Source organism: Gigantopelta aegis, chromosome 3 (genome assembly GCF_016097555.1).
Source record: "Gigantopelta aegis isolate Gae_Host chromosome 3, Gae_host_genome, whole genome shotgun sequence".
NCBI lineage: Eukaryota > Metazoa > Mollusca > Gastropoda > Neomphalida > Peltospiridae > Gigantopelta > Gigantopelta aegis.
The window spans coordinates 70,714,082-70,740,858 of record NC_054701.1 but is presented as its reverse complement, the minus strand read 5'-3'; the positions used below and the strand labels follow the sequence as shown (position 1 = coordinate 70,740,858).

The window sequence follows — 26,777 nt, the reverse complement described above, 5'->3', positions numbered from 1 at the left end:
TGGGGTTGACTAAAAGTACATTTTATAGGTAGTACTAAACCAGATAACTTCCCGCTGGGTCAAAGTTCGAGGTGCACCAAACCTTTGATAGAGAAGTTAACACCACAAGTCCTGTGATTGGTGACAAATGTGTGTTGGTTTAAAAAAAAAAGTTTCATCTGGCCAAACCATATATGCATTTTATTTCATCTAGTACAACTGTGTCAAGTAGTCGTGTGCTTGAAATATGTATGTGGTACCTGTAAACAAATATTGTGCGGAACTAGAGTAGTCACAGACGCTACCCGTTATCTCTGAAATGGGTAAGAGGTGGTAATATTTATATCCGTGGTGTTTGTGTCGATTAATACGCTGCAGGTAGGAGTTTTAGCCATATATGTTACTATTGTCGTCTATGGAATTTGATTTGGTAGTTCCTGTTTATAATATCAGTATTTGTATAAATAATGTATTTGTTGTCGTCTTAATGTTTGTAGTAGCCCATACCGAAATTTACCTTCCATTAATTTCATACATACAAAAAAAAAAAAAAAAACCCATTAGCATACGATTATATATGTAATGTGCTTGTGGTCGCCAAAACGGGTGTTAGCCGGAAACATCTTACAATGGACGCACTTAGGACAGTTCCCTTTAACAGGTCAACTACAGTGCGACTCTTTAAAATGGCTTGGCTATGTTACTTCATTTTCCTTTCTATTAGTCACATGTATGCATCTTTAGCAGAAGGGGGAGGGGGCCTAGCCCAGTGGTAAAACGCTCGCCTGATGCGCGGTCGGTCTGGGATCGATCCCTGTCGGTGGACCCATTGCACTATTTCGTTCCAGCCATTGTACCCCGACTGGTATGTACTATTCTCTCTGTTGGGTGGTGCATATAAACTATTCCTTGCTACTAATAGATAAATGTAGCGGGTTTCCTCTCTAAGAATATATGTCAAAAATTTACCAAATGTTTGACATGCAATAGCCGATGATTATTAAATTAATGTGCTCCAGTGGTTTCGTTTAACAAAAATAAACTCTAACTTTTAACTTTAGCAGAAAATGGTCGGGACGTAGGTCAGCTGTAAATCGCTCCATTGCTTGGCCCACATCTGGTGTACTGGTGTAACAAAGGACGTAGTATGTGGGATAGTACATATAACATATCCCTACTACTAAACAAAAAAGAGCGGGTTTCCTTTCTCATTATCTGTATGGTCCTTAAAAAGTACGTCGGACGTCATATAACTATAAATAAAAATATATTCTTTGCGTCATCAAAACTGCGTCCAACCAACAGTCCATCTGGCACGTGTAGGATTAGCAAACAAACAAATGAATGAATGAATGAACGAATGAATGAATGTTTAATGACATCTCAGCACAAAAAAATACATCGGCTATTCGGGCGGAATTAGCTGTCATGTGAACTGGGTTTTTTTTTCTACTTTCGTTTTACGACTTGATCGAAATTACAGGTCTCTTGTTTTTACTTGAAGTATTACACAAATACTAGGGGGGGGGGGGCTTTGTTTAACGATACCACTAGAGCACATTGATTTATTAATCATCGACTATTGGAAGTTTTGTTTTGAAGTTTTGTTTTATTTAACGACATCACTGGAACACATGATTAATTAATCATCGGCTATTGGATGTAAAACATTTGGTAATTCTGACGCGTAGTCATCAGAGGAAACCCACTACATTTTCCTAATGCAGCAAGGGATCTTTTATATGCACTTTCCCACAGACAGGAAAGCACATACCACGGCCTTTGTCCAGTTGTGGTACCCTGGTTGTAACGAGAAAAAACTAATCAACTGAATGGATCATCCGAGGTGGTTCATTTCGGCTATTGGATGTCAAACATTTGGTAATTTTGTTACGTATACTCTTAGAGAAGAAACTCGCTACATTTTTCCATTACTAGCAAGGGATCTTTTATATGCACCATCCCATGGACAAAGTACCCGTGGTACACTGTCTGAAACGAAAACTATTCCAAATGGGCCCACCGACGGGTATCGATCCGAAACCGACCGCGCATCAAGCGAGCGCTTTACCACTGAGCTACGACGTCTCGCCCCTCAAATCCTATGTATGCAAATATATAATTTTGAAAACCCCAGGCAAATCCACAGTACTTGAGAAAAACCCGACACGAAGAATTCTGAGTGCACCGTAGGTGTTCTTCAAATACACACTTTCTGTATTATGCAAATGAAATCATTTCTCGTTGCCATTTCATTGACACGGTCAGGAGACAGCGTACACGCAATTAAAATAGACTGTTCGCATCCCACAAGGATATAGCTGGACCGATTACCGCTAGGCGCTACGGCAACTGGCATAAATAGCTCTCGCACAAAAATCGACTGGAGCCGGTGCTCCGTCGGGGGATTCGATACCGAAGATATGTCTTAAATACGGAAATATTTTGCTTATGTTACAGAACAGACGTCTCTGGCGAGATATAAAAAATAGAACGGAGGCTGACTGAAAATAAGGTTAGCACCTCACAACGAAATTAGGCACGTATTAGGCACGTATAGTTGCCTTTGTTAGGGAACATGCACGGAGTTCAACCAAACAAAACATATTAAAACGCTCTTCACTGAACGCAAATAAGCAGTGTGTTGATTGGACCAGCTGCTATGAATGGATGGGTACCGAGGACTGCCTGGCCACAGAACACAATTAATTACGCTATATGTTTCTAACGTTAGTGGCTAAAACATTTTTTATTAATGTCAGCAGACCCACTGATTTTTTTATGTACCTTTGCCTGCTTGAGAGAAACATACCCTAAAAAGGACAACCCCTGTTGTCCATCTCTTTCTCCCAGGATATTGGTTTAAACAAACACACCCACTAAACCTGGCCGGAGTACACCCATTTTACACAAATTGCACTACTTTTGCATGGGCCGGAATTACCACAAACAAGTCTTCAATGTCAACAAGTTACACGTTTACAAACTACATGCTCTCCCCTGTCAACTTCAATCAGATAGTTGCCACTTCAAAGCTGTCTGCCATGAAATAATCACAGTCAAACAGCAGACTACTTGCGCGGACAACTGGTCGGATTTGAACAACCAAATGGGAAGCTAACTGTGATCTGAGCCCACCTCTTGTTTGACTCCATCGGGTTAATATTCATTCTACATCCACCATCGAAGAAAATATTGCAGCAGTACCGCCAGGAATAAACTAATAATTACAGTGTATCCCACCAATCCATGTGATTAAATATTGAACAGCAATAGCTGTATTGTTTTTGAAAGGAACCCGGTTGTAGTGTTGAATAGTACCAGATGTGCACTGAAGATCATCAGCTGTGTACTGTTTGAACCAGCTGTGTCTTTGTACGTCTTTGTGTGAGCCAGCTGGGGAAATCATCAATGTACTGAGTCACACCAGATCTGTATGAGTGGACCTGAACTAACCCCAGGGGTACAAACCGTGTACTGATGGGTACAAGCCGCGCTTGGTGTGGACCCAGCTGTATATTGAAGGATGCCAGCTGTATGCTGATGGTTACGAAATGTGCATGAAGTGGAACTAGCTGTATATTGAAGAATGTCAGATGTATACTGATGGTTACCAGATGTGTTTGGTGTGGAACCAACTGTATATTGAAGAATGCCAGATGCATACTGATGGTTACCAAATGTGCATGGAGTGGAATTAGATATATATTGAATGGTATCAGCTGTATACTGATGGTTACCAGATGTGCATGGAGTGAGCCTAGCTGTATATTGAAGGGTGTTAGCTGTATACTGATGGTTACCAGATGTGTATGGGGTGGAACTAGATGTATATTGAATGATGTCAGTTGTATACTGATGGTTACCAGATGTGCATGGAGTGAGCCTAGCTGTATATTGAAGGGTGTCAGCTGTATAATGATGGTTAGCAGATGTGCATGGAGTGGAACTAGATGTATATTGAATGATGTCAGCTGTATACTGATGGTTACTAGATGTGCATGGAGTGGAACCAGCGGTTTACTGAATGGTGTCAGGTGTATACAGAAGGTTACCAGATGGAGTGGAACCAGCTATATTTTGAATGGCGCCAGCTATATACTGGGGGAGGGAGGTAACCGGTGAGGTGTTCAAGATGCCAATGGCTTGTGAACGATTTGACTAGTACAATCGTCTTCTATCATGTCAGATGCATCTAACGTTAAGCACAAACCCCAGCCTAGCGACCTAAACAGGTCACTGTTAAGCATAGGATGGAACCAGCTGTGTGTTGAAGGATGCCATGAAAGCACTAGCTGGACACAGAAGGTAAAGTGCTCGCCTGATGCGCGGTCCGTCTGATTCCCGTCGGTGGGCCCATTGGGCTAATTCTCGTACAAGCCACTGCACCACGACTGGTATATCAAAAGTCGTTGTGTGTGTTATTCTACCTGTGCCATGGTTAATGTAAAACATCCCTTACTACTAATGTAAAAAATATAGTTAGTTTTCTCTCCAAGACTATGTCAATAAATCAATGTGCCCTATTGTTGTCTTTAAACAAAACAAACTTTAACTTTAATCTTTCATAAACACAAAGTTAGTCCTGTCTATAAACAAAATAAGACTCTTTATGTCCTTTGATGACAAAATTCAAAATTGAACGCAGTTGTTTGGTGAAAACGACAACGCCTGACATATCAGTTAGGAAATGCTATAATTTAATAAATTAATATGCCGCTTTTAACCATGTGAAATTATTTTCTGCGCAACAATTATGTTTGACTCCTGGGATGATAAATTAAATTATAAATCAATAGCTTTGATGGTGTGTTGAACAACTGAATTCAAACGATATTTTGTGGCGTATACAGTGTTACAACGTTTACAAGCAGCACATTACTGGTATATTGAATACTGCAGGCCGATACAAAACTAATTAGAAGAAAAACCCGATGCGCTACTTGACAAAAATAACAGCAGATCGGGTTCCTTTAGTTTATGTTTTGTACTTGCTTGGACATAATTGTTTGTATGTGATGATGGTATATGTTACTGAGTGTGTATTGGAGTGTGTGTCGAGTATAAGTATGTGTCCATGTATGTGTCTGGTTCTGTGTGTGTGCCCGTGTGTGTGTTCGAATGTACGTTCGTGTGTGTGTGTGTGTGTGTGTGTGTGTGTGTGTGTGTGAGAGAGAGAGTGTGTGTGTGGCTGTGTGTGTGTGGATGTGTTTCTCTGTGTATGTATCCATCCCAAAAGTCACCTTCATTACATCCACTACTTACTACTGATAGAAAACAAAAACATTAACATTAATGTAACAGATAAATCAACCTCCAACAATAGGATTCGATCTCGGGACTCTCTGTACCAGGATCCAGCGCTCTGCCATCTGAGCTAATTGAGCTACTAGCAGCAGAAGCACTACTACATATTATATAAAACAAGGGTTTTTTTAATCATGAAAACATCGAAGTGTAAAATTTCGGGATGTTGGGAATGTCTCCTTGAAAGTGCCTTCCTTGCAGCCCCATCCACCTTCATGGCAATCTCTAATCACAGGCCCTAGTCTTGCCGGCGAAATGAGCGTTTGATTTCGCCGAAAGTCAGCTCTAGTCGCCTAGTTATTAGCAGTAGTAAAAAGTCGAAGTCGTCGTAATATTCTGGACCTAATCCGATTTCAAAAACGAAATCACACAGGAGACGTCAAGATCCCGACTTGTTTATTGTCATAGCTCTCTTATCAAACATCAACTATCAAATGTTAATCCTCAAGCTAGTTTTTGTTGTGAAGAGATTAAATACATGTTGTAGTCTAATGTTAGCATTCTTCAAATACACCGGTAAACCGGGCTATTGTTTTTGAAAGTGACGTGTCGCACCGTGTGCTGTGACCAGTTAATCCTCGGCCACCTTCATTCCAATCTGCCTACAACCCACTTTGCCTACAACCCAGTATGCCTACACTTATTTTGCCTACAGTATGAAAAAGTGACATCCCCAGTTAATAGTGGGACAATCCCTATTATTTTGTGTCTCAATCCAATATAAAAACATTGTATTATAGAAACAATTAAGATTATAATGAACATAAGTAATGTAATTGGCGCAAAGGTGATTTCATGCTCTTTATGGTGATTAATATTAGTCCAATGATCCCATTTCAATAGTTTAATTGTTTTTGTTGTGTAATGTTATTTTTATACATAGGGACCATACATGGGTTGTAGGCAAACTGAGTGTAGGCAAAGTGGGTTGTAGGCAAACTGAGTGTAGGCAAACTGGGTTGTAGGCAAAATGGGCGGACACCATTTCATTAATGCCAAAAAAATACTAATTACTACTTTAATTTTAACACAACGGCACATTATCAACTACTTAATAATATCACGTTTTTAATTGAACAGAACTGTTTAAATTTTATTACCGGAAGTAGTATTTTATATCGAAATATTACGATTAGAACCGAGTGTAAACTGGCGAAACGTTACGAAATGTACCGATAAATGTTCACTTCGCCTATTTCTTTTTATCAAACTTCAGCTCTTTCTTCTGTGAAGGGAGAAGTCACCTCTCCTACTTTTTTTAATTTTACAGTAATCTCATCCCATCCACTAGGAGGCGAGACATAGCCCAGTGGTAAAGCGCTCGCTTGATGCGCGGTCGGTTTGGGATTGATCCCCGTCGGTGGTCTCATTGGGTTATATCTCGCTCCAGCCAGTGCACCACGACTGGTACATCAAAGGCAGTGGTATGTGCTATCCTGTCTGTGGGATGGTGCATATAAAAGATCCCTTGCTGCTAATCGAAAAGAGTAGCCCATGAAGTGGCGACAGCGGGTTTCCTCCCTCAATATCTGTGTCGTCTTTCACCATATGTCCGACGCCATATAACCGTTAATAAAATGTGTTGAGTGCGTCGTTAAATAAAACATTTCTTTCCTTCCCATCCACTGGATAAAGCGCTGGAACGAGTTCATAAGGTAGTATATATGCTGAGGTACAGGTAAGTCATTACGAGCTATAACACCTCTGGCAAGCATACTAACCTAGTAGCCGACAACTAGATAAAATAAATAAATACTGCAAAGGATAAACTGTTTTAACATAATTGTATTGCTATTACGTACGTTTACAGAATATGCGTGCAGATCAGGTATAGGCTTGCGAGTTAAGGTTTTGCCAAAATAACTGCGAGATGACATTCTAGTACATGTGTTGTTCTTGCGATGAAATGCTACCTGAAGGTGCAGTGATAAGTAACACAACAAAGTGCTGCTTTACATTATGCAAGCAACGTGTACCGATATAGAAACACGACGGAAGGAGGGTAACATCGCAAGGGAAGATTTAGGTTTCAAAGCGGAAAATGTTTACAGCTGTAGTTACTCAGCGTAATAATAAGTACAGGTTGATCGGAGAAATATTGAGAGCGGGGGAGTAGTAGATATATAACTAATAATTATTATCATTACTGCTTTAAACAAAAGATAACAAAGCATCCAAAACCACCCAATAAAAAAGTATACACTTACTGAAGTTAAGTAGGAGTAGTGGCGCCAAACACACAAACAAAAATCAACACTAAAACAAGCATTTTGAGAGTACCGCTAAAGCAATAAGTGTCCCCTACCGAGCGTAACAGGTTTTCGTATCTCCTAATTTTAAGGTCCATAACTCTGTGAAAAATCGGTAAATCGCCATTAAAGTCAAACATGATCTGTAACAGTACATCATAAAGCTATACACAAAATTTCAGTTCAATATATTGAGGTTTTGTAGAAACAAACTCCGGAAAACACATTTCAACGACAATAACTCTGTCACAAATTGGTAAATCGGCATGAAAATCAAATTTGATCTGTAACAGTACATTGTAAAGCAATATACAAAATTTCATCTTGGAGCATTGCAAAAAAACAAATGGTCCGGAAAAGTATATGTGTGACAAACGGACAGACAGATAGGCAGAAAGATGAAAACGAAACCTATAGGTCCGTAGAACTGGTGCTTGAAGTAGGATTTTGATGAAACATAATTAAGATTAATAGTGGCATCAGAAAACATGACTCATTTAAGAGAGCGGAGTTAAGGGGAAAGGCCACTAGGCACCATTTTTGAATCACTAAAACAATACTTTCTGACCTGTTTGTTTACAAATGTTATTTGCGGTTCAAATCTTATATTTGAGTTATTTACTTTGGATGATACAAAATATATTTCATGGAGAGGCGTCAACAATTGAATTAGCAATCAAAACAACGCCTTCAATGAGGTGGCACACAAGTTTCTATATTTGTTTTAAAAAAGTTCAGATTAAAAAACCAACAAAAAAACCCAACAACAATAATCAAAAACTCCCACACAAAAAACAAAAACAAAAAACCACACACACACAAGACAAAACAGACAAAAACAAAAAACGCAAACACAAACACAACACAACAACAACAACAACAACAACAGTCTAAAACAGTGGATGGGTTCTTGGCACACGGCGGTCTAGGTTGGACAAAACAAAACCTGTAGCAGACGAAGGTGATGAAAATAAGCCGTATCTCATTCTTAAAATTAGTAGTCATTGTTTTATAATATAACATCACCTTGCGGGTTCTTATATTTTAAAAAATTCATTATATTGATTTCTCTCGCAATCTCTATGTGTATTCTAGCGATTCTGGTGTTTTTTTAATCATAAAACAATACTTCCGGTTTGAAATATAAAACTAGTTGAATTGTTATCCAAAGCTATTTTTATGAATTGTTTTTAACTAGCTTATGACATATATTATGTAGATATAGGTTTTTGTGTCATATTTCTGATGAGTTTATTGTTGTACTGTTCATTTTATACTGTCTCGACGTATTTAGTGGCAGACTACATTTGATGACACGACACAAATTAACACACACATATGGCATTAATATTTTTACTCTTAGATTTCTTTAACATAAAAACGATTGTTGGCGTTTTTGAAAATTTCAGAAACAAAATGAAAGGTCTGCCGTAACATTTTATAGGAAAAAATAATAAACACTATTACTTTCCATTTACTTTGTTTGTTTGTTTGTTTTTATAATATCATTTATACTTTTCAGATGTTTTGTTATTGTGGCAATCATATAAGTAAAATTCATTATGAATTACAATATTTAAATGTATTTCAATTTTTATTAATAAAGTGCATACTGTTTAAAAGTAGGTTCTAGGTACACATTTATTTTATATAAAGTAACATGTTATTCAAATGACAATATGGCATATTGGTGTGTTGGCCATAGTGTGATAGCCTATAAACATTTACCATAGACATTTTTATAGCCACTGTAACATATTTGTTCCTTTATAAGTACTTAGCTATTCATATATCTACGCTGAATATGTAAGAATATCTATGTGTTTATAAAAAAAACCTAACATTTATATTTTAATTAACGTATTTATTGTTAATGATCTTATCATGTTTTTGTATATGCGCCTGTCTACGCTGAATATGTAAGAATATCTATGTGTTTATAAAAACAAACTAACATTTATATTTTAATTACGTATTTATTGTTAATTATCTTATTACTTTTTTTTTTTTTATATGCGCCAGAGGTGGATCGAACGTCGTCGGTGGACCCTAACAGTATATGACCGGTATACCAAAGGTCATGGTCTATTCTGTCCTACCTGTAGGAATGTGTGTATAAAAGATGCATTGCTGCTAATGGGAAAACATAGGAAGCTTTCTCTAAGACTATGTTTCAGAATGACCAAATTATTGTGCTTTAGTGTAGTGGTGTCATTACAACAAATTTGTTATGTTGTACATGTTTAAGTAATGATGTTTTCATGATCGATTATAATCGAACATTGATCGGTTTGGCTATATCGATGTGATGATGGATTGCAAATATCCATAATCAATTGTTGTGGAGGAGGGGGAAATTTTAACTTTAATTGTTCCTTCAGTTTAGATGGTTGAATTGGTGTATATATGTTGAGGTTGGGGTATGTTTTGTAATTTACATAAGGGAAAATTATATTAAGTAGTTACTAAAGATACAATTAGCTATGTATATAGTTTAAGATGGTCACGACAATAGGTGCACGATTCTTGTAATTCAAATCCTTGTCATGCTCATATAATTCGAATTGAGTAATCGCAAGTTGATCGTTTGGTGCAAACCTATTACAACCAATGATCGATGATGAAAATCGAACCGATTCTTAACACTATGTTTAATAAAGGTACGATAGCACGGTAGTTGAGTTTTAAAGGCACAGTCGCGCTGATTATGTGACTATACACTTGCTATCATTAGCCATTTTGTGAACATTACATACTAGTAGTTGGCGTTAGCTGTGTTTTCCTTTTTTGCTTTAGGGCTACGTGGCTGTAATTCAAGATTTCTTACACACCCGTTGGTGAGAACATCATTCGTTAATTTTTATAACATATACTTGTTTACACATATATGTGTGTTAACATTTTCAACACATACGACTGGCTGATCGTAGGTGATGACCAGGTCACCACTGCCATACATCCAATGAAAAAGCAGCACCAAAATATTAATAACAAGTGGGACATGACGACTATGTGGCTGTTTGATTAATTCGTGGATTCGCTCCTTTAAAGAAAAACATAATTATAGACATCCCCTAATTGATATATTTTAGTACTTATTTTCATGCTTGTATCCAATTAAGGTTCATGAACGCTGTCCTGGGCACACATCTCAGCTATCCGGACTATCTGTCCAGGACAGAGAGTTAATGGTTAAGTACGACCAATGTCGTTGTAGTGGTCTCACACCTTCCAAATGAGTAGTTAAAATCGCTCTAAGTGGGAGCTGGTACGGGAAATCGAACTCAGTACCAACCAGTGTCCGATATCTTAAGCACCAATGTATATCGAACATATTAAGATGGTGAATGGTAGGCGTAGGCGGTTTTGGTCGTAAGAGTTGTTAGGTTTGTCCGGGGGACTGCCCCCCCCCCCCCGGGAACCTTCCCCGGTTTCGGCCACACCGAAGTCCCCAATATGATGGGTGCCCTTAAGGATGGGGGCACCGAGACTGGAGGGCACGACGGTTGGGTTGGCCGGGGGGGGGGGGGTGCTGGGTGGGTGGGGGATACTCCACCGGAAGATGGTTAGGGCGGTAGGCGTAGGCGGTTTTGGCCGTAAGGGGTGTTAGGTTTGTCCGGGGGACTGCCCCTCCCCCCCCCCCCCCCGGAGCCTTCCCCGGTTTCGGCCACACCGAAGTCCCCAATACGATGGGTGCCCCTAAGTAAAACATATTTCCCTATTAAAAAAACCCTCCTGTGACTGAAGCCTAACCTCCTAGTCACCTGCCACCCCTATTTTGAGGGCTAATTAATATATTTAAAAAACATTTAAAAATATATTTATATTTAGGACTGCCCGATATAAATTTGCGTTACAAATTGTTAGTTGTTTGCTGTATATTAAATATTATTTGGGAATATAACGCACAAAATTATTTATTGTAAAGTCCTTTTTCCCTGTTCGTTCAAATATCAAAATTGCCCCAGTAATTGTTCTGTCCCAGATTGGACTACTGGCATCCGGTGGCCGAACCTGGGATAGACATGTTCGAAACCTTCGTGGTATAGGAGCATGTAAATATTTCATTGATTGATTGGTGAATGGTGGTGACTTCAAACAAATAATATATCTAAAATTAATTTGTACTGGCATAATTAAACAAAAATATTCATATACACTAAAAATACAGAATGAAGTTGTGATACATAAACTGAGAATATATTAGAAAACATTCTTATTCAATGATTAATGAGAAATTGGTAAAATTAAAATAAACTCACTTTGCATAGCATAAAGTATTGGTCCATGTCCCTACTTGAGTCTTTAAACACAGAATGGACGTACAACACGGACTCATTTTTAATACCATCTCTTCTTGGATTTAGCATTAGATGAAAATATCAATAGACAATTTGGACAGGATTAACCAAATATAAAACAAAAGAAAGTCTTGTTAGCGAAAACAATTGCATAACATGACCATTTTTGAAACACCAATAGGAACGATTAATTACAAGTCTAATGAATGTGTTGTAACAGCCTTCTTCAATTAGCCGCTTAAGCAGTAGGGTTGTTAGTTTGTGCTTGCTGGGATACAGACAATAGGTTTACAGTTACGTGTCTATTTTAATATAATACTTAAAAGTGGGATATCACCTGATTGCAGAAGCACAAATTACAATACCATAGGCACTTAATGGCAGCAAAGTAACACAATGCTCTAGGTGGTCACACTTGTTTCAGTTCCATCCTAATTACCGTCAACCTAGACAGTGTTGTGGGTGTTGTTAAATGAACATGACTTTCGGTCCTCGTATTCTTGTTAGTTTCTTCGGATGTATGAACACAACAGAACTTTATTACACTTTATTATTTGAAGAAAAAAACAAAATTCATAAACTGAGATGGGGTCTGGGGCAGCACTCACTCTGTCTCTGTCAATCTCTCTCTCTCTCTCTCTCTCTCTCTCTCTCTCTCTCTCTCTCTCTCTCTCTCTCTCTCTCTCTCTCTCTCTCTCTCTGAGAGAGAGAGAGAGAGAGACACACACACACACACACACATACATACATACATACATACATACATACATACATACATTGATGGATGGCATTATAGCTTAGAACATATCGTGGCAAGTCTGCAAGTTGCAGGCGATTCGGAGCCACAGGTTCGAGTCCCAGCAACGGCATGAGACAATTTGTGAGGCCAGAAAGGATTTAATTATCCCCTACGTCAGTGCGTTAATAGCTATGTATGTAATAGTCAAATACGACATACATACAATATATAGATATTCAAACATCAATACATACATACATACATGTACATACATGTACATACACATATCTACATAATATATTCATACACACCTGTTCACACGACTATGGAATTGGCCATTGTTTTAGGGCAAAAGACTGTAATTTAAAGGGAGGATACTTCTGACGTGGGGGTTTTTTGTTTATTTTTTGTTTGTTTGTTTGGGGTCTGGGTTTGTTTTTTGTTTGTTTTTTGGGGGGGGGTTTGGGGGGGGGCATTTTTTAAGTGGTTAAATGTTTGCTGCTATGTAGGAGCGTGTGCAGAAATAATGCAGGAAAGGGCCTAGACGTAGACGGGGTGAGATGGAGGAGGGTGATGCACCCGAGGTTTTAGGGGCATTCGGAGGCATGCTTTCCCGGAAAATGCTGCATTCCACAATTAAAATTCATCATGATAAATGTTAGTAAATGAAATACTTTTTAAATGCATTTTTCAAGACGTATAATTAATTTCTGTATACCGGTACATTTATATATGTTGAATATATATATAAATACCACAGTACTGTTGAATCGAATGAGATAATTACTTACAGTAAACTATAAACAAGAAATCTGAGAGCATTGCTAAAGCTACAGGGCCCAACAAATTATCGTATCTCCTAAATTCAACGGCCATAACTCAATATCTCAAGGCACTGTGAAAACAAATATCCGGAAAACAAATTTTCGTATCTCCTAAATCCAAGGGCCATAACTCTGTCAAAAATGGGAAAGTCAAACTTGATTGGCAACAGCACATGGTAAAACTACTAGTATATATACAATATTTCAGTTCAATATATCAAGGCCGTCTGGGAAAAAACATCCGAAAAACTATATGTGGGACAGACAGACGGACGGACCGATATACAGACAGAAGGACGGAGATGAAACCTATAGTCCCCTCTGTTTGGACTGGTAGTGGACTAATAATGTGTTACATTTGCAATCACAAATATAATATACATTAATAACAAAGTGACTATGTCGCACTTTTTATTTAAGAATTTAGCTGAACTGGTATGACTCACTTGGTAACGCGTTTACAATACTTCTGGAATAGTTCCTGGACATGTCCCGCCGACCCCCCCCCCCCCCCCCCCACCCCACCCCCTCCACACACACACACACACACACACACACACGCATACGCGTCTGTTATATATGTAATTTATCTATTTAAATAGTTATTTTATGCTTTGTTTCTGCATACATGCAAATCAAGAATCCTTAAAGGGACACACCCTAGTTACCGCTAGTTGTTAACCATTACGGCGTTGTTTTTCGCTATTAAACCCATTTTTTCACAAATAAAATTGCACTTTACTTACCGTTTATTATTTAGAATATACATTTCCATTCACCTGAAGTGTTTTTTGGTAATCCTGGTAATCCTGGTTTTTGTAATATCACAAAATGCATTTTTCTTATTTCTTAAAAACGCACGCATGTTTGAGAAAAAACCGTTGAGCAGACAAGGTCTAATCTATTTTTAGACGGGATATTTCCATTTCAATGTCACAGACGTTGGTATACCACGTGACCGTTATCATTTTGGTTCGGTCTGTTTTCTCGTGCACGGTTCGCGCAATCAACATTCGATTTGTTGTTGTTCATTTGTGAGATTTTTCTTCACAGTTCGTGAACATTTTCAGTAACAATAAAGTTCAGACAAGTAAGTGTCTCAATACAAAACGTTACAAACCCTTAAAACCAATAATTTTGCTAAGTCTTACGATATCTGGAGAGGGAATACAACCAGGACAGAACAGTTGAGGTGTCCAGGAGAGGTGAAAAGAACGCACCCCAAGTCTGTGCGCACTCTGTCGTGACGTAGGCATTGTTGTGCTTCGAGCGACATCTACCGGTGACATAAGAATACTAACTTTCAAAATTATTTCAAGCAATTGGGACATGGGGATTCCCATGGTATTTATCGATATAAAACCTGCTTTTTCACTCCATTTGATAAAAACGTGATCTAAGTGTGTTACAGGTTTGTAGATTAACCAAATTATAATTTATTTTCGCTGGATGGAACTAGGGTGTGCGGCTTTAAACAATTCAGAGCAAAATCCTTCCAAACATCCATTAAAGTGTCTTTTATGCTCACCTTTTCACATGACTTTTCTGTGATCACTTTGCAACAAGTATGGTTAATTTACAATACAACGAGTACATTAGCAGTCAATTGTTGAGTAATCTCTTAACATGTTCTGACCCCAGAGCCGCTCTGTCCTGGACCAAGCCACTGGCTATCCCGACTTGGCCCGCGACGGACATGCCTGAAACCTTAGTGGTACACGGGCATGTTAAAGATACTCTTACTCTCTGTCTCTGTCTGTCTGTCTGTCTGTCTGTCTGTCTGTCTCTCTCTCTCTCTCTCTCTCTCTCTCTCTCTCTCTCTCTCTCTCTCTCTCTCTCTCTCTCTCTCTCTCTCTCTCTCTCTCTCTCTCTCTCAGAGCCGCCAACAAACCGGTTTTCATTTCATTTTTTTAAAACATTATTTTCGTGATTATATCCAATTAAGGTTCAAACACGCTGTCCTGAGTGAGAGAGAAAAGAGGGTGTAGTGGTCTTACACCTACCCACTGAGTCGTTAAAACTTGCTCTGGGTGGGAGCCGGTACCGGGCTGCGAACCCTGTACCTACCAGCCTGTAGTCCGATGGCTTAACCACGACACCACCGAGGCCGGTAAACCGGTTTAGGTTTAACGACAGAACAGTGTACTTTAGCTCTTGAAATCTTCTTGGTCATTGATGTTGCCCGAGAATATTTCCCAGATGGTTCTGCCTGAAAACGATGATTCTGACGATGATGTTTTTAATTATTATTATTATTATTATTATATAGAGATAGGTCATGTATGTGTGCACAAAAGTGTTATCTTCAAACATAATTCGTAGGTGGCTGAACATTATTCAGATCTGCTCCGTGCGTTATGGACATTAGAAACAAATGACTTCCAAGTTTATTTCCCATGTGATCATTTGTCGAGCAACTCTAATCTGAAGATTCCATGTCGTAGTTTTTCTCATTTTTTTCTTTCTTTTTTCTTCTTTTTATATTTTTTTCCTTCTTCTTCTCCCCCCTCCCCCTGCCGAGAGGCCATTTTAACCGATTGTTATATTACGGATTGAATATCGACTGCTTTTCGATTCATGGCCATGTTTTTTCGTCGAAAACTAATGCCAAAATCAGTATTCAGATTTTTACTTTATTTCAATTAGGGCGGGGCGTAGCCCAGTGGTAAAGCGTTCGCTTGATGCGCGATTGGTCTATGATCGATCCCCGTCGGTGGGCCCATTGGGCTTTTTCTCGTTCCAACCAGTGCACCACGACTGGTATATCAAATGCCGTGGTATATGCTATCCTATCTGTGGGATGGTGCATATAAAGGATCTCTTGTTCCTAATCGAAAAAGAGTAGCCCATGAAGTGACGACAGCGGGTTTCCTCTCTCAATATATGTGTGGTCCTTTACTATATGTCTGATGCCATATAACCGAAAATAATATGTGTTGAGTGCGTCGTTAAATAAGATATTTCCTTCCTTATTTCTGTTGTTAACTGTTCATCTGATTTTTAATTCGCTTTTAAACTCATCAGCACCTAAGCATTTATTTCTGTTGTGTGTCGGATAGATCAGTTTGCTTAAAATAACAAAACTTTGATCAAATATAATGTCTTAATTGTCTCTAAACAAGCCCGATTCCATACTCATTTATGTAACTGAGGTTCCAGTATAACGTACAGCTAAAGAAAAAGGCCACACTTGAAACCAAAAAAGGGGGCACTCTTTCGTATTTTCTTATGGCAACTGACCCACCCACGTGTGTCGTGCACACATGCATTTGAAATTGCTAAGATAAGTACAAATAGGTACAAATTAAAGATACTTAATACTTGATTAAAGTTACAGTCTCTGGTTACAATATTATAACATCATGTACAAATATGAACTACAAGCTCAAATGCATTTTTAGAAAACTTGTGTGTGTTCGCTATGAACGGAGATCGTCAAAAGTATACGCTCGATTCGTCTCCTGTGCTGCCATTGCTCGGCAAAGCACAAGCGGCAGCCTGTTGTCAGTTTCAGTTAACACGTGCGTTTACGGGTTTGAAATTGTAGGGGTCATCTCAAAAAATAAAATGAGAAATCTTGGACTGTACGAAGAACGTTCGGTTGAGGATAGGGTACTAGTCTTTCAATAAAACCGGTTTGATCTTGACAACGTATTATCGACAACGGTACCTTCCTATTTCAGAATTAATATTAAGTGTTAGTAGAACTTTCAAAGTTTAATTTGTAAAACACATTGAGCATGTATATGTTTTTAATAAAATATACTAAAGCAGACATTGGACATTTTCACTTCTTAATTTTACGAGCGTTATAATCAACAAATTCAAATAAATATTCTTTCGTATGGAAAGGGTAAATTAGTTTGTTTTGTTTAACGACATCAATGTTACAGCATATTGATTTATTAATCATCGGCTATTGGATGTCAAACATTTGGTAATTTTGACTAAATTTTAGAGAGGAAACGGGTATATGTGAAGGGGGAGGGTATGGGGGGGGGGGTCGAAACACTTACCTGCCCAAGCTGAACAAAATTGAAATATATTTTCTGGGGGAGCATGACGCCATATAAACTTCGCTCAACACAGTCTATAACACGCAATCCCGCTAAAATCCCTGCACACGCGCCTTGGAAACCCGCTACATTTTGTTTTAGCAAGAGATCGTTTATATGCACCATCATACAAACAGGAACTCACATACCATGGCCGTTTATATACCAGTTATGGCGCACTGGCTGGTACGATCTCGCCGATGGGGATCGATCATACACCGACCGCGCAATTACCCCCTCATACATACACACACACACACACACACACACACACACGTTTTTAGGTCTAAGTAATGAATAGAAATAGCATATAGTCTTGATAAATGATACGTAAATCGAATACACCCACCTCTTCCTCTCCCCTTAGAGCATTACATAATTACTGACATCCCCTTACATGTAACGCGTATGCCAACGATGGCCACTGTTAAAATTTCAATGCAAACACACACACACACACACACACACACACACACACACACACACCAACCCCCCTCCCTCCACCGACCCTGGAAAGATGCTGTACCATACCTCTATGGATATAAATATCTTTTGGAGATATGAGGCGTCCCCTCAATCAAGACAGTTAAATTTGTTCAAAATCATGTGAGAAGCTCAGCGCCTGCGCAAATCACGTAAAGTCCCAGTTCTACTGGCGTCCCGCTAAATTAAGAAAAACAAAGCTGGCCATTGTGTTTGTAGATGACCTAGATAATGTAGAATAGCGAGCATTGCCAAACTATAGTGATGTAGTGGACCTTATATGTACCAAACAGAACTGGATCATCCATTCTAGATGCTTAAATAATAAAAATAATCCTGCAGCTTTAATGTTTATTAATGAATTTCTTTATCTCAACGTCGCACCTGGCCTAAAATAATTAAGGGACACAGTCAAAATAAGTTCAAATTTACGAAACCATTTTGTCTTAAACGCGGGTTTATAAGCAACGTAAATGTATGAAGTTACACGCGTGTAAGTCAAAATCGGGCTTTATAAATTCGGCCCATAAGTAGAAAAAACAGGTACATGTAAACCAAAAATGGCTTCTTTTATTGTATTCTTCGGGAGAGTAACTTCCCCGTGATCTCTCCCCCCCCCCCCCCCCCCCCCCCGCGCTGGTTAATGATTGACAGAACGTATGGAAAGATTAACATATAAATGATCACATACATTTCCACCAACTACAAAATAAATACATTTTAAAACGAATCACCATCGATACTCATAGATAGTAACAATATTATACAGCGTGCCTCATGCGTAATCAGGAAGTACTTTGTCTACAAAATCAGTAGTGTTAGACTATAGGGAAACAAAAGTATAAAATCATTTCATATAAACATAATACACGTTAACGACACTAGAAACATTTACCCGTTTCTTCGAATTGCCATGTGACCCAAAGGTCCCTGGGGCCACCATTAATGCTGATTCAACCATAGCCAGATTTCCGTCTGTCTCTCTTCATTGGGCGGTCGCGAATCGCTACAGCAGCATGTACCATGAAGCAGAACCCAAACGCCTTGCGTTGGAATTACCGATATGTCTTACTGGAGTGGACGTATTGCAGAATATCACCGATACGTGTATCACAATTTTACGAAAATGTATTTTAAAAATATCACCAAAAAACGATGTAGGATATTGCCGAAAAGTCTTAAGATATTATCACAGAAATCTGGTTGCAGAAATGAGATTTCCAACTACTCACGATATATCACTGAAACACATTTATAGTTACAACAGTTTAAAACTGAAGAACTATTTTGCAAAATATTACCAACACCTCTTGCCGAACCGTCTTGTAGAATAATAGTACAACGTGTTGACAAATCGTTGTATAATATATTGCCAATGCTTGTAGGATATTGCTGAAACTTGTTATAGAAAAGGTCTTGCACTATACTGCCGCAACGTCGATCACAATTTTGACACAGACGTTTTGCAGAATATTAGCGAAACATCTTGAAGGATTTGACTGAAATGTCATCCAGAAGTGTATATTAGCATATTAGGATACTACATCTTACTAGAATAATTATTATTATAATACCGATAGGTCTTGCAGAATATCACTAAACTGTCGATAAGGATATTGTCGAAACGTTTCATTTGATGCTGAAGAAATCGTCTTGTCTATATTGCCGAAACTAGGTTAAAAGTTCTTTAAGAAGCGATGTCCAAGTCCATAGTACCCATAATTCCTTTGCCACATTTAAGAAACACTTTGTTGCACGTGCATTGATGTCTCACGTGATATCTTTTCTGCAACACTCCTTTTTTATCTTATTAACTTGTTGTTCGTAATAAATACCCCATTGTGTAGTTCTGTTAATTTACAAGAAGCTTCTTCCCATTGCAGCTGTTCTATTTCCAAATTTACAATTCTTCGGTCAAAACTGCACTTGTAATCGGTTAAACCAAACCCTAAACAGCAACAAACGATAAGCGCGTGGAAAAACAACCAAAATTAGAAAACCAATGAACCGTCGAAGTTGATGTCATGCATACAGAGGTAAGCTCGTGTTCCTGGTAACTAGCACCGCATCTGGAAGCAATAACCGGTGGTGCAGTGCGAGCGCCAGTAAAGCTTCGAAACTCTTGCCAAAGGCAAGTGTCTCTGCTTCTGTCAAAATGTATGTTGTTATCATTCCTCGAGTGCCATTTCCCAGAAAGTGGAACATCATCAACAGTCAAACATCTCATTCCATAATTAAAAGCACACGTCTGCTTCGCGCGCGCTGTATCGCCGTTGTTCTTTCTGCTGTACCACTGCACACGCGTCGGGCGCGCACGCGTTCCGTTAACTACCGAGGACGTGATGGAAGGGTCGTGGGTTCTGCTTTTTGGCAAACGCCGTAACGTAACACCGTCAATATGCATGTATCATGTTGGCACAACACACACTGACTAATTCTGTTTGGCACACCGCTACTACGTGTGAATGATGCCTTTGGGGTTATCGTCTTGGCAATCGTTATACATCGGAAATATATTTGTCAATAAGGTGCGTAAATAAATTCTAAATAATTCACATACACAAACGAGAACAAATGTAAAGCATGCAGCTCTTCATAAGAAAGCCATTTGTATTAAATAGTTCGTACAGTTTCGTGGTTAAGAAGTTATACGTCTTCATATGCATACAAAATATTTTGCGTAATTTTTGTGTCTTGAGAATTCGGGAATTCCCACAATGTATTAATCTTTCAAGCTACGTTAACTTCTACCATTTCCGGATCCATGGGATGAGTAGTGTATATAGTCTGTCAGGAAAATGTCGATTACATATTATTTTAAAAATGAATTTCACAATCTTTCAGCTACATTATTCACTGGCGTAGGAAGCGGGGTGGGGGGTGGGGGTGGGGGGGTGCCCCCACTTTGTAGCAGCAGCGATGGCTTTTATATAACTTTACATGTATTTATATCTATCTATCTATCTACATACATACATACATACATACATACACACACACACACACACACACATATATATATGTGTGTGTGTGTGTGTGTGTGTGTGTGTGTGTGTGTGTGCGTGCGTGAGTGCCCCCAAACACACTTTTGGCCTCTTCCTACGTCCGCGTTATTTTTTGTTATAGAATGGAAATATTTGATAATACAAACAAAGAGTCTTTAGTCACACGTGATCTTAAAATGCGAGTTAAAAATTCAACTTCTCTAACTCTACTCCCCTAAAGTGATTCTGTATTTGCATCTGCGTGGGTTTGAACATATAATGGTCTGTAGCATGTTAATATGGATGGATAAATAGATGGATGGATGAATAAATTCATTGATGGATGGATGGATGGATGGTCGGGTGGCTGATTATGTGGACAGATGGACGGACGGATGGATGGATCAGTTCATAACAGCCAACGAACGAAGGTAGCCTGTGAAAGGCTATGGTATGTGCTATCCTGACTGTGGGATGGTGCATATAAAAGATCCCTTGTTACTAGCGGGTTTCCCCTCAGACTGTTAGAATTACCAAAGGTTTGACATCCCAATAGCAGATGATTAATAAATCAACATGCCCTAGTGGTGTCGTTACATAAAATATATTTTAACGTGTTTTTCTATATAGAAGTGAAATGCATGAATTGTTATTTTTAAGTAATATTTGAGACGTGGCCTGTGTTAACAAGATCGTCGTTATACAAGAATTTGTTTTAGCAAATGTGACTACAGACAGACAGACTGACAGACACATACACAATAACACTGGTAAAATTAGCTCCCGAGAAATGTTGACAGCCCTAAAGCTGCCTGGTGTAGGTTTTCATAACGAAGAAAAATAATTGCTTTGTAATTTATTCCCCAGAGAGTCGGTTTCCTAGAATAATTCTGTAATGCAAGCGCTTACAAACGTGCAACGACTTAACCAAAGAATTTGATAAGGCCAAATCCAACAATATATTTGTTTGTTGTAAGACGACCGTTTCTCCCGTCACATTTTAGCCCGACCAGTGAGAGAGGAAACCCGAAGTGGAAGTCTTCTTCATGTCAAACACATGACCGTGACTCCTAGAAGCAGTCTTGACATTGTCAAAACGTCCATCATTTGACTCTGCCTTGCGCAGAGATACGATTTTCAAAATGGTAATGGTTTATCGTTCAGATGTGTATCTATCTATTGAGCTTAGCGGTGAAATTCTCCATTGCAGCCAGTGCTGGGATACGAACACAGTACCTGTCAGCCGATTATTCGACCGCTGCAACATTAATTAAGGTCGATTCCTGTAGCAGGGGATCCCACTTATTTTGGTTAAACAATGAATGAATGAATGTTTAACGACACCCCAGCACGAAAAATACATCGGCTATTGGGTGTCAAACTGTGGTAATAGTAAAACAATGTGATAATCAATATCAATTTAAAAATGCAATAGTCAAATAAAACACAGTGTAAAGAACTGTGGAAAAATACAAATATCTCAGATAGATCAAATTAAAAGTCAGTATCACGTAAATATTGTAAGATAATTTCTGGATGGAATCGAAATGATTCCATCACATTTCTTTGTCGAAATAAATCTTTTCGAGGTGCTGACAAATGCTTACACTCCACCAAAATGCGTCGCACCGTCAGAACCGGCTATTGGGTGTCAAACTATGGTAATTCGTGGTTAAACAAAAACTTGTGCGTACAAAATTGCGGACAAACACTGATGCCCAGAAGACACCAGTGGACAAGCGTTCAGCGTAGATCGATGACACCTGGCTTGTATGACTAAGACACTAAATTAATTTTAAAATATTTGTATATAATTATTTTTAATGTTGATAAGTTACAAAGGGCATTTGTATGTCATTTTCCACAGACCCGATAACACATGTACAATACAGCCTTTGATATGACGACCAGCCTCGGTGGGGCAGTGGTTAAGCCATCGAACTACAGGCTGGTAGGTACAGGGTTCGCAGCTCGGTACCGGTTCCAACCCAGAGTGAGTTCTTAAGGGCTTAGTGGGTAGGTGTAAGACCACTGCACCCTCTTCTCTCTCACTAACAACTAGTCTAACCAACTAACAACTAACTCACTGTCCTGGACAGAGAGTCCAGATAGTTACGGTGTGTGGATATACTCACATTACGCAAACACTTGATATCATCACTGTTTTGACAGTGCTTAGTGAGTTAATGTCATCAAAGCGTATTCCAATGGGCTCTCTCTGGTACTAGTTTTCATTTAGTAAACTAGTTTGGGAGTGGCAGTCCTCGTTTAACGGTGCAAGAGGGATGAAATATCAAATAAAGAAACCCCTCGGACCTCGGGAGTGGCTGCCCTCCTATAAACAAGACACTAGATACAAATTCATGGAATCAACCTCTGTTTTGCCAAATGCCCATTTGACTCTGCATTGTTCATAGAAACGGCCCTGACCATGTATTACGGCTTTGTCGTTCTGATTTGATATGAATCAATGTTTATAATTATTACCAGTGGTGTTGAAATAGTATGCAATAAGTGTTCATTCTTGCAGATTCTGCACTCTGTGTGAATACTTCTTGCTGGTCGCGCCATACAGGACTGGGGTCTTGTCCAAACACGGGGAAGGACGTAGCCCAGTGGTAAAGCGCTCATTTGATGCGCGGTTGGTTTGGGATCGATCCTCGTTGGCGAACCCATTGGGTTATTTCTCGTTCCATCCAGCGCACCACGACTGGTATATCAAAGGCCGTGGTATGTGCTATTCTGTATGTGGGATGGCACATATAAAAGATCCCTTACTACTAATGGAAAAATGTAGCGGGTTTCCTCTCTAAGACTATGTCAAAATTACCAAATGTTTGACATTAGTAAATCAATGTGCTCCAGTGGTGTTGGGAAACAAAACAAACTTTCATTCTCTTTTTTTTCTCCAAACACTCTATAACGGTTTCCTCCGCACTAGGCAAATTGCGTTCAAATTCCAAAAACACACTGATTTATGTAAATAAATTATAAAATATCTGACTCGTTAATATTTTTCTCCAAATTGCAGATTCAGCTTTACCGTTTAAACCTGTTTCTCATTTGGGGCACATTTTCCGACACAAAGCAGTCTTAATCCCCAGTGATTGTTTTTGAACGTTAAAAGAGATTGACCTCAGTAACTGTTGTTTTTGGTTTTTCTTCACCATTTTAACATGTTTTGGACTAACAGCATTTTTAAAACTGAAAATACATTAAATTGTTTTTATTTTGTTTAAAATGCCAGTGTCTGTATATACACTGTGTTTCTTGTTATGTTTGTAACAGCCCAAACTGTATAGTAAGTGTAGTATTTGTTATATTTTGTTTTGACATTACATATTACATCGAGACATTTTAAAAACATGTCACCACAAATATATTTTTTTCCATACTGCATCAGTATCTGTATCAGTATCCTGTATTTGTATCCTCTATCTATCTATCTATCTATCTATCTATCTATCTATCTATCTATCTGCATGTATCTGTATATCATTGATGTACGCTTATTCTGTTAGCCCCATCCTGTTTCCTAATTATACGTGTACACATCATAAACATTAACATATGGCTATCGGCTAGTGAAGATAGGGTATCATAGGAAACAAATCAACCCTTGTATTTTTGTACGTAGTGAGGCGGGATGTGGCTCAGTCGGTAGAGCGTTCGCCTGAGGTTGCGTGTGTCGTAGTATCGAACCTTCTCGGTGGACCCATTGTCTGATTTGTTTTTCCCTGTCCCAGTCAATTCCCTCGACTGGTATATCAAAGGCCGTTATGTGTATTTTCCTGCACGCGGGAGAGTGCATATAAAACACACCTTGCTGCTAATGGAAAACTGTAGAGTATATGTCAGAATATCCAATAAGCGATAATTAATAAATTAGTGTGTTTTAATGATGTCTTAAACAAATCAAACTGTAACTTTGTACGCAACATCATAAATTGGATCGTTAGAAGCGAATTAGTGCAGTGTATGTCACCTGAATTACCGAATTCATGTATGTTAAGGTTATCGACGGATGGGGTATTATGGGAAGAAGAATAACATGGTTAAAGAATATTTTCCAGCTTCAACTTTAATTGTCTTGGGACAGTACAATTTACATATTACCAGTTAACATGGTTAAAGAATATTTTCCAGCTTCAACTTAACTTTATTTTTTAATGAATTGTAATGGGCGCCAATTATGAAGAATAGTATGAATTGTATATATTCGGATCGTTATTATCTACATATGAAAAACACATAAATATATAAAAATAAGTACCACTATATGAGAAAAAACGATTTACAACAAGGGCATGTATTGCTTGCCCAGGGTGGACGTTTGTGAGTTAAAATGAAATATAAACTTCATTTCCGACACAAACACTACTTAAGGTATCCTGTCCGATTTAGTGGAAAAAGATCATTTGATTTCATTAAACTATTTTAAATGTACTGTGCTAGGTGCATCAACTTGTATATACTGTATAACAATTTATTATTATTATGATTATGATTATGATTATTATTATTATTAATTAGGAATATTAATTAGCATGTGTAGGAATAAACAACGTCAATCAGAGGAGTAGGTGCATTGTTTCCCCGTAAATATTTGTTCCTTGGACTTTGAGACAAAAATCTCTGGTCTTGTTTTACAGATAGAGTGTCACCTACCATAGTAATTGATGTATCAATACTAGAAAAATTCCATTTTGATTATAAATGATATTATTCACGAACAGTAACTCGCTTGAAAAGTTTTATTTCGCATAATAACTTTCACATTGAATCTGTTACTTTTAGTCAGTCTACAGCAAGACATAAGCATTGCCATTAATACAACATATGACATTTAAATATTAAGCATTTGAATATTAAATGTTAAGGATCTCGCCTTTTTCTGATCACCCTGGTATTAATAGCAGTTCGGAGCAGTTGTTATATTCCAGATAAATGTGTTGGCGGGGGGGGGGGGGGGGGGGGGGGGGGGGGGGGGTCTTTCTTTTTTTATTGCAAATTTTAACCGGTGAGAATAAAATAAATAAATAAATAAATAAATAAATAAAATGTTTTAAATTCTTTCAACGATAACGAGCATTGATAATGTTTGAGGACAGTTTAACTGCTTCCCTATGTAGTCATTCAGTGACAAAGAAGCGCAAAAACTAGTCTTATTTATTCCTGCTCTCCGTCGAATCCGTTACGAGACTCGTCCTTCCGAACACTTCATCAACTGACAACAAGACCAACCAGTAATAGAGCGTTTCACCACAGAATCGGGTGATTACGCGGTGTGTTCACTGCAGTGGCAGCTTAAACAAAGTAGCATGATTTTTAAAAGCATGCCAACTGTTCAGTGTCATGCAAGTATCCGTGTCGCAGATTTCAGTTTCGCCATTGTGATTTGATTATACAGGTATTATCAACGCAGCACAACGTTTTTTTTAATTTTATTATTTATTTATTTATTTATATATTTATTTATTATTATTTTTTTATATTATTTTTTTTGGGGGGTGGCAATATCTTGAACATGGATATACGGGACTTTTTAAGAGATATGTGCGTACACGTATGAGACGGGTTTGGGGTCGCTGCCTTTATGGCTAGAGATATGAGCATTTTTTGGAACAAGGGCAGACCGAGAAAATATTTTAGGGAGGGAGCCAATGGCACTTCAAAGAAGGTTGTAAAGAAATTGTTTATTTTTCAGGGCAGACACCGAATCATTTTTAAAACGGCCAATTTTGGTTATACTAAAAGATATTTTAATAAGCAGAACATACCTATTATTTTTTATTGGAAATTTTAAAATTATATCTTGGACTGCATACCGATAAAAATTTACAACCAAATGCTATC

General features: G+C 38.4%; 1 protein-coding gene across 1 annotated transcript in view; it reads right to left on the bottom strand.

Annotated features, from left to right (window-relative positions):
* Positions 1-3,644, bottom strand: part of LOC121368819 — a 33,718-nt gene extending 30,074 nt beyond the window's left edge. Inside the window, exon 1 of the mRNA XM_041493565.1 lies at positions 3,333-3,644. Within this exon, the coding sequence (XP_041349499.1) occupies positions 3,333-3,644 (312 nt within the window). The remainder of the gene's footprint in view (positions 1-3,332) is intronic.
* Between the last annotated feature and the right edge of the window lie 23,133 nt (positions 3,645-26,777).